Source organism: Anopheles cruzii, chromosome 3, assembly GCF_943734635.1.
Source record: "Anopheles cruzii chromosome 3, idAnoCruzAS_RS32_06, whole genome shotgun sequence".
Lineage (NCBI taxonomy): Eukaryota > Metazoa > Arthropoda > Insecta > Diptera > Culicidae > Anopheles > Anopheles cruzii.
The window spans coordinates 74,858,414-74,873,393 of NC_069145.1; the positions used below are offsets into that span (position 1 = coordinate 74,858,414).

Consider the following 14,980-nt stretch of genomic DNA (forward strand, 5'->3'; position numbering starts at 1 on the left):
CGCCGCGCGGAACACATGCGGGAATGCGCTCGGGAAACGGGCACCTCAAAATTGTGCGCCACCAGCAGAAGGCGTCCGGAACTCTCGGAGCTCGCGACGCCAAATTAGTGCCAAATGCACCGGGCGCACGTTCTTCCGGATGCAAGGCGGTGACACGAAGGCCCGATCTGTGAGGTCGCCAAGTTTGAGGTCGTCCGCCGTTGAATCGTCCCCCTCCGCACGTACGTCACACATTTTTCGCACCGCAACAATGGGTCCCGCCGTCCCGAATTACACCCCGGTGCCCCTAATTGACTTCGGAGCTGGTGGTGGAGTGGATGGATGGAACCTGGCCAAGGAAGAGGCTCTGCCTCGGGCTCTCCGGCGCTTAACGGTCTCCAGCGCGATGATTGCGTTTGATTGGTGTTGATAAGAAAATTTCCTGACTAATTGTGCTTGTGTTTAGTGGCACCTTTTGGAAGCTTTTCGGAACCTTCACAGCACTTAAGGACACAGGCAGTGGCTACCCATCTCCCCGCGGGTAGCTTTTCAGTGATTCGTCGGCTTTTCAGCACCATAAAGCGCTGATAAAGCGATAAACGGGAACGGGTGTAGTTTAAAGAATCAAATCAATGCGGCTTCAGTTGGTTCAATAAAATTGAACTCAACCATTCATCATCAACCATATTTTGATCATTTCTATCGATTTTCGGAAGAAACCTGATAAAGTTCTTAAGAAGTTCCTTTAGGTGGTGCGAACGTTTTAACCTTCCTCTTCCGTGCTGGGAATTCCTCTTTACAAACAATAACTGGACTCGATTGTGGCTATCGCTGTATGGCACGTAGCGCCGTCCTGTTGAAACCAAATGTCGTCCAAGCTTTCAGCTTCAATTTCGCCGAAAAACCAACATTTCTCGGTAGCGTCGACTCCATCGACGCGGTTACGGCGGCTTCTTTTTCATTTTCGAAGGAAAATGGGTCAAAATTCGAAAAAGACCAAAACTCCGCACCAAACAGTCTCTCGTGGTGGGTGCATTTGCTTCACTTGCACGTAACGAGTCGGTTTTCCCAGCCCCAAATACGACAATTCTGATCTATGAAGTGACCTTTTCAAATTTCGTACAATTTGAGTTGAAGACTCACCACTTTGGAAATAATTTTTGATTATTTCCCAATTTTCTGCAAGCGCCTGGCGTCCCAGCTCGTAAATGTCAAAGTTTTTACTAAATGTTACAGTTTCCATAATGATGTTTGACGTTTTCAAAGTCAAGTGATCGGTAGTTTAAAATCCAAACACTAAATGGATCACCCGATGAATAGATGGATATATTAACCGTTTGTGTGCGTTTGTGGTAGCAAAGTTTGGCAATTTTCTTTACAAAATCCATCAAATCTGTATGGAATAGCACATAAAACGAATTTGTTTTGGAATTTTGACACTCTTCGGGCATCAAAAGAGCTTTATTAATATATTTGCATGTTTTTAATTATTTATACAAAATTCCCATATTTTTTCCTTCTATCAGATCAGATTTAAACATTACTCTGAAAAGTAGAAAGAATCCAAAATGTGTGGCTCGGTGGCTCTACAACAGTTCATCGCCTCTCAAATCGATGTTAGAGATGGTTACAGTACACCAATGTAAGATCGACTAGCTCGCTTATCGCTCTAATTATTTTGATCTGGCTTCTATTTCCCAGTTTCTAACGAGAAGTAACTTCAAACGGGTTTCTTATTCACCTCCATTTGCTTCTAATCCGAACGTACATCGACGAGAGAAATTATTCTAAAGGAATTGAACCCAAAAAAAAATTGCATGATGATGTTAGCAAAATATTAGAACTTGCATATCAAAGGCGACCAAATAAACGAAAGTTCCACAATATCACCTCAACTACTTATTAAGGCCATATTAAAGAAAAGCTCCAAATTGCCTGGCCAACGATGCCTGGTCAAAAATGGCCAATCAAGATTAGCGGCAGATCAGTAATCCATAACATTAATGCATCAAATCGATCTGGAAGCTCGATTCTAGTTAACGAGTTAACAATTTCAAGACTTACAACAATACGCGCACCACCGCGGAGTGTGCAACTTAAACGGTTAAGCATCTGACGTGGCCCTAGAATTGCTCCTGGAACATGCCGAAAGCCCAGCACCAGCAGCAGCACCTGTTGTTGGGACACATTTCCCAAAACACTCCCATTTGAGGCCATTTACTTCATTTGCGTGTCAAACCCTTCCTCGGTCCGTAAAAGCGCACCAACGGTGCCGGTGGTACTTCACCCAAGGCAAACACACAGCACCGGCCATTGGCCACCGGCCTTTTCGTCTCGCCTTGGTGCCTTTCTTTGGCACTTCTTCGACGGCTGGGGCTCCGAGGCGCTTTACCGTAATTTTTCCCGGGGGAAAAAAATGCCTAATCACATGCCGCTCAATGATTGTGGGTTGAAAATGTTGTTTGTTTTCCACACATCGATCACACACACACCAACACACAGACTCCCACTTGATCGTGTTCGGCGATCGGGTGTTGTTTTAGCATTTTTGCATTGCGCGGCTTTCGCACCGGTGGTGTGTTGGTGTGGTGCGAGGTTGTTATCGACTGCCTCTAGCCTTTTGGGCCCGGCCACCACGGCCGTGAAGATCGGGCGGGACCGGGACCGGGGAATAGGTGTGTGATCTTGCGCCCGAAACATTCCGACGCCTGCCAGCTGTCGATCGGCCGTCGATTACGCTTCATCGCATCGGGTTCTCGAGATTGCTCTCGAGAGGAAGCTCTACCCCTCTCTCTCGCTCGCACTATTTATGCTCTTTCTCTGTTTCTTTCCCCCCATAGGGTGGCCAGTGGATTCCCGGACTCACGGACCTGCCTGCTGCACCAGAAGCTGCAGATGCTGAACGTGTGCATGGAGCGGCGTGCGTTGCGCGAAGGAGGCCTCCCATTCTCGATGAGGACCTCCGAGGCCGGAGCAGCCGGCGGCGGTGGTGAGTCTGACGAGGAATTCTTCGACTGCTGGGAGGAAGAGCAGCGGGCGGCGGCGGCAGCAGCGGCTGCCGGTGAACCCGTGGGCCGCCTGTCCCGGCTCGGGCGCATGCTGCTGGTCGGTTCGGACGAACCCCTGTACATTCCGGTCACGCAGGAGCCCGTCCCGAAGACGGAGGATCAGCTCGAGGACGACGCCGAGGTGCTGCTGAAGCTCGGACCGGACAGCGAGTTGCGGACGCAGATGATGAGTGCTTCGTTGCTGTCCGACGCCGAAAGCTTCAAGGCGGCCAATCCGGCCGCCCAGCTGGAGGACTTCATTCGATGGTATAGTCCGCGCGACTGGATCGAGGACGAGCCGATCGATGAGCAGGATCCGTTCGGACGGCGCGGCCACCTGAGCGCCCGCATGCAGATCCCCGGAAACACGTGGCGCACCGTCTGGGACAGTGCCCGGCCCGTGCCGGCCCGCCGCCAGAAGCGCCTGTTCGACGACACGAAGGAAGCGGAGAAGGTGCTCCACTTTCTCGAGTCCCGCGCCATCGGCCAGATCGCGGAACTCACGGTGGCCACCCTGTTTCACGTGGCGCTCGATACGGCCAAACTGGAAGCGGCCACGGCGCGTGGAGCTATCCCGCGCTACGAAGAGACGGTCGAACGGCTGACCACCACCTGCTGTCGGTTGTCGCGCGAAAATTGGTCCAACGGTGGAGGCACCGGTGGCGGCGGCACCGGAATGCCGCGGGTGGTCAGCTCGCGGACCAAGTACGAGTTGCTACTCGGCGAGCTGCTGCAGCTCGAAAGCAGCGTTACGCAGGTCCGCAGTCTGGCGCGAAAGCTCACGGATTCGAGCGAAAGCTTCGCTTCGGACGACGAGCGCCAACTCGTCCAGGGCTTGCTGCTGGGCGATGAAACCGAGCTCCTAGAGGGCGCTGCAAGCGAGATTGCCGCCCGGCTGCTGACGATGTTTGCCGAGGCGAAGCGGGCCGCCAACGAGGCGGGAACCGAGACGACCAACGCCGGTGGGAATGTGGTAAGCAATCGGAGAACGCAGGGCTTTGAATGAGGAACTTGCGATTTTAACACCCCTCTCTCGTTCCAGTGCCTTCCGGATCCGGTCGAGAAGCAGTTTACGTTGCGGCTGTGTGGCAACACCGTCAGCAAGGGACCCGGAACGCCACAGTTTTTGAGGTAAGTTGCCCCAAGGGCAATACGGGAAGATGTGATGTGGGTCCAGCTAATCCGTTTCTTTTTTGTCCCGCGGATTCCGTCCCATTTCAGAGCGATCCTGATGCCACAAGAATTCCGTTTGTGTGGTGCGTTCAGCCGCAACACTACTTTCTACTGAGCACGATGGCCGCAGAGCTCTTCCGAGCATAATCGGAGATTGTTGAAAATTATCTTACACTTATTAAAACTACGATACATTCATCTTATTGCTGATAAGTGGATAAGAATTACATATTTAACGAAACGGAAACATTACTCCAATAAAGGACTTTATTACACGATAAGCGGAAGGTGTTATCCAAACATTTTCTCTTAAATCCGCACAAGGAGTCGTTAGAGTTTTCTTTATTTCCGCTGGAATTGGAAAGAAATTGGCCACCGATAGAAATGGGGGAGAAAAGACCTAGAGGTTTTCGCATGTTGCGCCACTTCTACGCCGTTCCAGTGTCTTGGGCGGTTCCCGTAACACGCTGCCAGCGTATGGAAATTATTTTTAATAAAAAAAAACACTCCAAAAATTCGTCAAACGGCCAGACGACTCGAAAAAATTCGGTTTCCTAAGCCGCAAAAACACTAGGGAAGCAGGATCGACAGGAAAGTTTCTGGTGAACGTTTAACACCTCTCCCCTCTTTACAAAGGTAGTCTCCCATACAAAATCTAGGTTCCTTTCTGTTAAACTCGGATACTTTTCAAGCAATTTGAGCTAAATTCAGCTGGTGCGGGAAGCGAGAAGGAAAACCGATCGGATACATCACCATTAAGTCCTCTGAATAGGCCCAAATCGAAAAATAAGGATGAAATGAGACGTGGCTTGTTCTACATGTTTGTATCAATTTAAAGTTTTTATTATTAACAATTAAAACGGAGAAAGCAAGGAGATAAATATAAATCATCAAACACGCGACTTCGATCTAAGACAAAAGAGTTAATATGAAGTAATGTCTCTACATAAGCTTGAACTTGCACAGTTACTGGAAACGTTAAATTTAACGCTATAAATCCTTTTCCTTTTGTGGCAACGTTGTCTTTGCTATATCCAGTTTTCTATGTTCCATCAAAGAAAATGTTTTGTGAGCAATCACTTTTATTGTACTGATTCAAACAAATGCTATTGATTCTTTTTATGAATTTTTGAATGCCGTGATAGTGCAGATAATGAATGGAACGCTTTCCTGCAGATTCTACACTTAAACGGCTTTTCATCGGTATGAATGCGAATGTGATCTTTTAAGTTAGATAACCGTGGAAACTTGGACGGACAATGCGGACACTGATGATGTTGGTCCTTGTTGTGGATTTTCTTATGTTGTCCCAGATTGCTTGAAGACCTAAATGCTTCGTCACATACTTCACACACAAACGGCTTTTCACCGGTATGAGTGCGAATGTGACTTTTCAATGTGGACAACTGTGCAAACTTGGACGGACAATGCGGACACTGATAATGTTTGTCCTTGTTGTGAATTTTCTTATGTTGTCCCAGATTGCTTAAAGACCTGAATGCTTGGTCACATACTTCACACACGAACGGCTTTTCACCGGTATGCGTGCGAATGTGATCCGTTAACTCTGAAGGAAAAGCAAATTTTGAAGGGCAATGCGGGCACTTATGATCCTTGTTGTGACGCGCAGAATGCTTCCGCAGAATTTTGGATGATCTGAAGGATCTGTCACAGATTTTACACGCATAAGGCATTTCGTCGGTGTGTGTCCGGATGTGAATCTTCAGCTTGCTTGAATGAATATAAGTTGCTGAACAATGAGAGCAATGGTGCTTTTGCTTATTGCGAGGACTTTTTCTGTGATCTCGTTGATCACTCCGACGTTTATACGAGCGCAACCGCTGTAGCGTTTTGTTTTGATCGGTTTTACGTTTTCGGCCAACTTTGAGGTGTTTTCCGGCATCGACGACAGCGATTTCGTTTCGAATTGTTTCTGATGCTGAATCATTAACACACGTATTGGTTGTCACAGGGCGATCTTCTCGATCCTGGCAGATCGATTCTGTAGGATTAACTCGTTGATCACTCCGAAGTTTATACGAGCGCAACCGACGTAGCGTTTTCTCTTGATCGTTTTTACGTTTTCGACCACCTTTGAGGTGTTTTCCGGCATCGATGGCAGCAATTCCGTTTCGAATTGATTCTGATGCCGAATCATTAATACACGTGTTAGTTGTCACAGAGGGATCTTCTCGGCAGATCAGTTCTGAAGGGCTTGTTTGGAAGTTATCCTGTTCATCGACATCTTCATTCTCCAATTTTAACGGAATTGGATTTTCCTCTGCTTCGAACAAATCATCAGCTTGGTTGCCACAACATTCATGTGTCCCATTTACGTGAGGAACTGTGCAACTCCTCTGAATCGCATCGTTCGCTACATCCGGTGCGTTAACTTCAGTTTTGATTAATAATTCTGTACCAACCGTTTGTTCAGCAGAGTGGCCAAGATGGTCGTTACTGATGTCTGCCTCGTTCTTCACTGTGGTTTGCTTTTCGGTAAATCGATTGACCAGTGCAATGTTTTCATTGCATCGCCAGCGAAACGTATACATCTTATCCAAGCGCGATTCGCACTTCGTGCACAAAAACGTGGGAACTCCAGGTAATATATCGGCCTGTAAAAATATGAGTCTCATAGAACAGTCTTTCTTGCGGAACAGGTTGAGATGTTTGTTTTAACAATCGTCCTACCTGAAAACCGGTACAATCGAAGAGTAGTTGAAGCTTATATTGTCCGGTTTCGTCGTTCGCTAGGGGCTCTAAATCGTCACACGCCGCCAAGCACCATCGGCATGTTTTGGGGGTTCTGGAAAATAATGTGCCGTTATACCTTTTATTATGCATCAAACACCAACTTACTCAACACCATTCTTCCTCTTGAAAAATGCCGAAGGTTTCATTTCGAATGCAATCGTCTATTTCTGTGCAGAGATTTTCTAAATTCGTCCACGTTGGATTTGTTTACTATTCTGCGGTGAGTTTTGACAGTCTCGGTTCCGTTTCTCGGTCGAATTATGTCATCACAGGAACTCACGAGCAGTTTATAAACTGTAATTGACGGGTAGCTCCGAAGTCACTCAATCTTGTAGGCAATTTAAAATATAATCTACCACAAGGAGAAAACATCGGTAAAAACAAGGAGAAACAACTCGATAAAATGGACAGAAGCCAACACAGAATTATTGAATGGTTAAAACTGAACGAGTGATCTGACTAATTCAAACAGTCGGTGCGTCTTTAATTTAATTTTAATCTACGTTCCACCCGGAACAGAAATTACGGCAAAAATAACACACAGAATTGAGACGAGTGGTTAGCCGACACGCTAGAAAGGCAGATGGATCCTGGAGAACGTGCGGCGAATAATGCACTATGAATTCTTCGGTTCCGCACCCTTTATTCTATCTTCAGGACTTTTCGATGTTTTTGAAAGGTTAAAATAAGAGGTTGTTAATCTAGGTTAATTCCAGTTAAACTCAGATAATTTTCAAGCAATTTGAGCCAAAAACAGCTGCTGCGAGTTTTGACATGTATCCAACGAGTAGCGAGAGGGAAAGCCGATCGGATACGTCACCGGAAAGCGCCATCGTACGAAACGGAGCTCGTTGACCACGCCCCAAGCACTATCTCCGGTGTCGCAATATCTCCTAGTAATTCAAACCGAAAAACCCAAGCCGGAAACCAGACAACGACAAACCATGGTGTTCCTCCATTAGAATGCGTTGCTTCCTTTCGCATGCATGATCGCCTGCTACGTTACCATCGGTTCCTTTCCGACACGACACGACACAAAGAAGAATGCTGGACCAACTTGTTTCGTACGGATATTAATGAGTTTAAAACTTTATTGTTGTTTTTTTCCTTGTCACTTACGATTAATATTTCTCTCCCTTCGCGCCGCTCCGTGTCAACCCTTTTTTCTACGGGCATCGTTTCCTGCTCAACTCGCGCGCACGCCGCTACGTACCAGCCTTTCGCCCGCCCGCCGAGAGTGCCCACGAATGTACAGTGTAAAATTATTTGTTACTCTTTGCAGTTTATTTTGTAATCTGTTGTTTTTAAGGTTTTGTTCTTTATATTACTATTTTCGCACCGCGCCGCGCCTCTTTTCCGCCGCGAAGAGCCACGATCGGGCTCCACAGTCGCTCCAACATTTAGGGGATTGATTAAATGATTTTTGCACGACCGTCTTCACGTCGTCGCCATACATAAGGGACGCCTATCCGGACATTTCCTATAGCCCTCTCGCTCTCTCTATTACTACCGACTGACGGTGGCCCGTGACAGGAAGTCAATGGAAGAGAAGTCCTCCCGCGCTCTTGGTGCCCAGCATTCGCCGGAAGAAACGAGTATGCCACCGACTGGCGGCACAACCGAGAATGAGTTCTCTACGTAATGGATGAGAGCAGAACTCGGGGGAGCGTTTGCGGGGGTTACTTACAGATTAATGATTAGTCACTAGCATTTTTGCGCAGCGCCTCGGCTGCGGCTCGCCCCCGAAGTTCCCCCCAAAAACACCGCGACTATTTTTGACGCCGTTCGCGGTTCCACCCTACGCGCGCCACTACACGCTACTACGACGCGCCGCTTGTTATCGTAATAAATATATAGTTCTTTATCGTATATGTTGGGGGGTGTATATAAAGATACATCTTTCGCTCCCTAGCGGCGCCCTGGCCTGTCTCTCTACTACACGCTCTCACTAATTCGATCGGATTCGATTCGGTCCGGCGAGTCTACGGTCTACGGTCTGGTCACAGAAAAGGGAAGCATCATGCGCGTGCCATCCACACGGGAAAAGGAGAAATTTTACCTGCGATGGGCCCCCGCTCTCTACTACTAAGATACTTCCGCAGAAGGTCCTAATGGTCCTGGGGCTCACACACAGGCGCATTTTCGTAGTAATATGTAGTGTAGTTTATAATGTAATATGGGCCCCGGTATAAGCACGATTCGAGCTGTCTTTTGCACGGCGCAACGTCGGAACGTCGCCAGTTCCTGTAATCGGTACCCTCGCTCGTTGACTGCTGGTCTCCCTGTGTCCACAATCTACTGAACCGACCGATGTGTGATTTGTTGTTTGTCCTCCCCTTTTTTATTTCTTCCCGATAAACTGTCCGAACTGTCCCGGGCCGGAGTGTTTGGTCGGACGGTGCACGTGCTCCTAGATGAGGCTAATGATTTTGCTAGTGTCCTTCGCCCGGGCCAACGTTTCGTGTCATGCGCGGCCAAAGATGGCCGACACGTCGCCGGTGCTCTGTGAGTGCGGCATCACCCCGGCCCCGGCCCCGGTCGTCCCGTGATGGTGGTGGTGATGATGGTGATGGTGATGGGCCGAGGACGTCGACGAGGCGGCGTACTTCGACGTGCCGTTTATTGTCTGCGTGCTGCCGCTGTTGTTGTTGTTGTTGTGGTTCCCATTGCTGGCCGCATTCACGAGGGCCGTCGCCTTCCGGACACCGTGCAGTGGCCGGTGCAGTGAGTATTGCTGTTGTGCCGTTTCGAGATCGGTTGCTGCAATATATGGACACAAAGAGACGGAGATTAAAAACGGGATCTAAGCGATCGCGATCGCGATTACGATCATGTTGCATGTTTTGTGTGTGGCTAATGAAAGGGCAACGATTGACTTTGGGGCTGAAATGCGCACGAAATGAGCACGAAGAAGAGCATCGAGATCGGGCGTATGATCGGTCGCAACGGAACACTAAAATGATCGAGTTTTCGAGCACCGGACGAGACGGGCGCGGGACGGGCAGGCACATGCAGATGACGGGCAGGCGGACGATGGTTACCTTTCTCTCTCTCTCCCTCTCTCCTCTCTCTCTTTCTCTGACAGGACTCTATTCTAAGGGCGCTTTCGCACAACTCCGGCGTGGATGGGTTAGTCTGGTCGACGTGTGATCCGAAACGACGTGAACGGAGAAAGTAAACAAAAGTTAGGAACATAAGAAAGTAAGATTATTCGTGGATTGACCCGTGGGCGGGAAATTACAGTTAAATCGCAACCAACTTAACTTTACACTTGCACAAACTCCCGAAAGGATGTTAGCATATTACCGCGGGGATTGTGTTACGGAACGGAAAGACGAGCCGAGCCGAGCCGAAAGTGAGGACAGTAATGAGGTAGCAGTACACACAAACAAACACACACACACACACACAGGTGGGGCAGTTTAGTTCTCTTACGTTTTTGTTCTGTTTCTCTTACACACACACTCTCTTCACTTTCATAATTCAGATTCTAACAAGTGTCCAAAGGGAGTGCTCTCCAGAAGGCCTACAAAAAAGGTGCAAAGAGCATACGGCAAAATTTTGGTTTGTGGTCTTTATGTGGCAAATGTTAGTCAAAATGTACAAACACACAAAAAAACACACAACACAGCATCGCGAGCTACACAGAGAAGATGAGTGGCCACCGGTGGAAACCGCCGAACAGAAATATGCCCCATGCTCCCCGGAGGCCGGATGCTGCTGAGATGATGATCGTGGACGCTGACTTCCTTGCTGAGCCGGGCGAGCGAGCGAGCTGAGGCCACTAACCTTCTTCTAAAGCACACCTCTCACAAGCGGCAGGCTAACGTGTGTGTCGGGAGGGCATCGAGATTCAAACCGGAACCGGAGGAAAAGTTTTGCAAAGCCAAACACCGCGCGCGCGTTCAATTACTTTTGCTTCTGCTGCTTGTCGAACACCGAGATCAGTTCCTTCACCGAGCTGCAGCCAATCAGCAGCTTGGTCAGGGGAGCGCTGCCCTGCTTCGGAGCGGCGGCGGTGCCTTTACCGTCACCATTCGCCAACGGTTTGTTGGTTGAACCTACAAAACAGAAGCACGCAGGCGATGGGCACACGAAGAGAAAGCACCGCGTAACGCTGTAACGCTTGCACGCCACTCGTGTAACGCACCACACCGCGTTTTGGTTCTTGTCTTCGCTAATGCAAGCGTTTTTAAGCCTAGCCAAGGATAGCGCTAACGGCTAAGGCCACCAATCGGCACACACACACACGGGGGGAAAGCAAACCAAACTGGACGAGAGCCTCGCGGGGGGGGAATGGCTTACCTTTGACGCGCTCTTTGGTGTACCGCTGGGTGCGATTGGAGGGAGTCTTAATCTCCGGCAGGATGGTGTTTGGTGTCATTGGCTGAGATCGTTGCAGTTTGTGGAGGAAGTTCAGCTGGCTGTCGCTGCTCTCCTTCGACTTGGACGAAACGTAGGTCGAGGATGCACTCGGCTGTAGCCACTCGTGGCGCGCGGCCTGCTCCGGCGTCATGCGCTTGTGTGGGTCCCACCTGGGCAAAACGATGAGAATGACCCGGTTATAATCGTTGAAAATGAACAAAAGGGAAGGGCCCACCAAAAAGACCCCCCGGAACAGGAATGTATGGGGTTCGTTTTAATAACTCCCGGTCCCGGCACGGCGCGCGCGATCCACTTCCGTATTAAATACTGAAAAACATTTGCCTTACGAGGCCACCAGGTCAGCTCCGTGGTGGGGATCAGCGGGAGGAAATTAGCATTTCCTGGCCGGCCTCGGCAACTGACACACTTGGCGCACGCGAAGGTAACCGAAAAGTAAAACACCCTCTCAGAGCGTCAAGCTCATTGGCGAGGCCATCCGGCGGCGAGCAGTGCCGCAGTAAGCCCCGGCCCGGCTGGGCGCCCCGGCACTTTGTTGTAATTATTAAAATGTTTCACTCCCGCGCCCCGCCCTCCCGGTCCCGTGTCAAACTTACTCCAAACACTTGCTGACGAAATCGATGAACACGGTATCGTTGCACCGGAGCGCCTGCGAAAGGGTCTTCGAGCCCGGCTTCCGCTTGCGGCCCTTCGAGTTAGTTATGCACCGCGGAACTCCTCGGGAATCTGGTGGTGGTGATGGCGGCGGAAGGCAGGCAGAAATAGTCATAAAAAGGACGAGAAAAAGCAGGAAAAGGTAATATTGTTAATCGTTTGCAGCCGGCATTGATCAGGCGCGAAAGCGAAGGAAAGGTCCGCCACCGAGAACGACACTCGAATGAAATCGGAAGCAGGTCACGGGGCCACCTTGGTTCGTGTTTTCCGTGTCGTTCGTTTGGTGGTTTTCCTTTGCTTTCGCGCCACTCGTGTACTGACCGAAGAATAGTCTTTTCCTGGTGGCCAACTGGAAGACGTCGTTCGGCGGTACGCCCAGGATTTCCATGATGCACGCCAGCTGCTCGACTTCGTTCTCGCCCGGAAACAGCGGATACCCGGTGTACAGTTCCGCCAGGATGCAACCTGCAGAAAAGAGGAGTAGCAATAGAGGGTCACTGTCAGAAAGATAAGCAAACGCGAGCGAAAACAAACAAAACTTGCGGAACGACGGGAAATGGGCCCTAATCTCCTCCGCATCTAAACCTGGGGTCTGGGTGTTTAATTTAGCACCGCGCAAAGGATTAGCACCGGCAGCAGACAGTCGCGGCCAAGGACCACGCCACACCCGGGCGGGTGTGAACGTTCAATTGGCTAACTTTTTTCTGCCCAGACCGAGGGTCCCGTGGTCCCGGCGTTGCGGGCCAGGAATTACACGACTGTTGCATGCTCGATTCAATTATCACTAAGTGGCTGAGTGGTTGGTTGGGAGGGCACACTGTGTGAACCCCGACCGTTCGTGGACTTGGCCACAAATCGAACGCCCTTTACGGCTTGGCTTAGGCTTGGAACTGGGTCGACGCAGGGTCCTCTCCCTGGTGAAAATTACCATAAGCACACTTCATTGCGCTTTGGATCGCCGATAAAACGGCTGAAACGGAGCACGGCCGCCCCGCAGGTTGTTCCTTTGCGGGGTGCGGGGTCTCTTTACGATGAACTATAAAACACATACACTGTATGTGTTATGGTGAAGTCGTCCCAAAGTCGACAGTGGCCCGGGGTCTGGTGTTAATAGAAAGCTGCTTCCTATCAAAAGGCTCATCATCGCTACAATTGGCGCACAATTGATTGAAATGTGCGAATGCTAAACAGCGGCACGTCAACGGCCTGCTCAAATAATGTCTTTTAAACGTCATCACACATCGATCTAGGAGGCCGTGGAATCTTGCTGGGTAGATGAACTGATTTACTAGATTCATTCTGACCGATCTCAGCACTCGTTGAAAAACACTCATTAGTGGCATAAATTGTCGTGTACCCTTTACCATTAACCAAGTCGGGAATTTATAATAAAGTTAAGCACGATTTTCTGCACGATTATTAACACGAAGGTGGTGACCGACGGTGAAATATGAAGGCATTTACCAGGCCCAGTGCACGCCAAGCGCATTGCGGACGAACGGAGCCCAGCAGCTGCAGCAACAGCAAAGCAGTTCCGCATAATGCAAGGCTTTTGGCGGTCAATCGATTATCCTCACGTGCACATTAAGGCACGCGCGACTCGCCCACCACGAGCATACACGAGCACGGGCTCTGGACGGTCACGAGGACACGCGCCCAGCAGCAGCAAATTGTCCTGCCACAATTTGGCCTTCTCGTGCTGGGCGAGTGATTGGTGGCCATCTCTGCCAGTGTCCGGGCCTGACTCTTCCCACATAAGTTCTTTTACTCTTTTTCGTGGCGTCAAGTGCGATACCATGCGCCTCCATTATGTGCCGATGAAACACCCGAAACAATAAAAGGCATATGTCGCGCCTTCACAGGTTAATAAATAATGTCCGCACAGCGTTCAATCCGTCATCCCACCCGACTGGCCGGGGGGTCAAATATTGATTCCACTCCGACACTATCCGATTATGGTGGGTCAATCGGTGCGTGTGCAGCAAACGCTCATCCAAAATTCATGTGTCCCTCTGTCAGCCGGCATCGACACCCGGCCGAAAAACAAAAAAAGGAAAAACGAATGCCCCGGGCTGGGGGCCACTTACCTAAGCTCCACATATCGATCGACTTGCCGTACGGGTAGCCGAGGATAACTTCCGGCGACCGGTAGAACCGGGACTGGATGTACGTGTAGACGGTCCGGTCCGAGAAGCACGAGCTGCCGAAATCGATCACCTTTATCGAGCTGCTGCCGCGCTGTTTCAGCAACACGTTCTCCTGTGGGGCAAATCGGGAAAAAGACGCTGCGTTAGTTGTCCGTCGAGGTCCGTCCACACCCCTGCCGACGACTTACCGGCTTCAGATCACAGTGTATGATGTTGAGCTCGTCGAGGAACCGCAAACACTTGACGATCGAGTTGCAGAACCGCCGGATGAGGCTCAGGCTGAAGCCCTGGTAGTTGTTCTTCTTGATCAACTCGTACAGGTTCAGGCTGTGCGTGGAAAAAAGGGAGCATAAAGGCAAAAGGTTAAGTCAGAATGTGCATCCATTAAAGGGCCGTAACGGTTCAGTATCACGCTCCGAACGATTCAGAGCGATTCCGGTGGATCCTTCGATGCGCCCTTCGTTTTTGCATGCTCGGCGACAGTATGTAAAACTTTACACTAATTATGTTGCTGATTGTTTTTAATTACTTTCCCGCTCACCGGAACGTTCAGCGGGCGAGCGAGCATAGACCTTAAAAAGGTGGGCAAGGACCTCCTCTTTAATGGATCCCTGATAAGCGATCCCCTCGGTCGCGCGCGCGCGCTTTTCGTTGTTGACGTCGTCAGGTTGGCCGGGTCCATAATTGGCTAAATTGTTTACAACCAAATGCCACCGATTTGGACGGGCGGATAATGAATGTACCGCCGGAACGGGACGGACACGAACGTCCTTTCGGCGCCCGTTCCCGTCAATAGTGAAAACGCTGCGCGAGCTGTGTGCCGTCGTTTCGTTTCATCTGTCT

The 14,980-nt window shown here is 49.9% G+C and overlaps 2 protein-coding genes across 6 annotated transcripts in view; one reads left to right on the forward strand and one right to left on the reverse strand.

The window, feature by feature from the left end:
* Positions 1–1,547: 1,547 nt before the first annotated feature.
* Positions 1,548–4,314, forward strand: LOC128270987 (rab3 GTPase-activating protein catalytic subunit). Its single transcript, XM_053008416.1, has 4 exons — positions 1,548–1,621; positions 2,820–3,999; positions 4,069–4,157; positions 4,248–4,314. Exons 1-4 carry the CDS (start codon positions 1,548–1,550, stop codon positions 4,312–4,314), a joined length of 1,410 nt encoding a protein of 469 aa, XP_052864376.1.
* A 3,711-nt stretch (positions 4,315–8,025) lies between these two features.
* The window catches only part of LOC128274445 (dual specificity tyrosine-phosphorylation-regulated kinase 2), a 59,800-nt gene continuing 52,845 nt past the window's right edge, over positions 8,026–14,980 (reverse strand). For 3 of the 5 annotated variants that reach the window (XM_053012651.1, XM_053012652.1, XM_053012653.1), the window contains 6 exons: positions 14,326–14,464; positions 14,078–14,249; positions 12,312–12,455; positions 11,933–12,062; positions 11,259–11,488; positions 8,026–9,713 (listed from right to left, as the gene is read on the reverse strand). In XM_053012651.1, the coding sequence (XP_052868611.1) occupies positions 9,418–9,713; positions 11,259–11,488; positions 11,933–12,062; positions 12,312–12,455; positions 14,078–14,249; positions 14,326–14,464 (1,111 nt within the window). In that variant the 3' untranslated portion in view covers positions 8,026–9,417. Of the gene's footprint in view, positions 9,714–9,994; positions 10,089–10,388; positions 10,480–11,258; positions 11,489–11,932; positions 12,063–12,311; positions 12,456–14,077; positions 14,250–14,325; positions 14,465–14,980 lie in introns of all 5 variants that reach the window. The other 2 variants (XR_008269305.1, XM_053012654.1) reach the window with 2 other exon arrangements.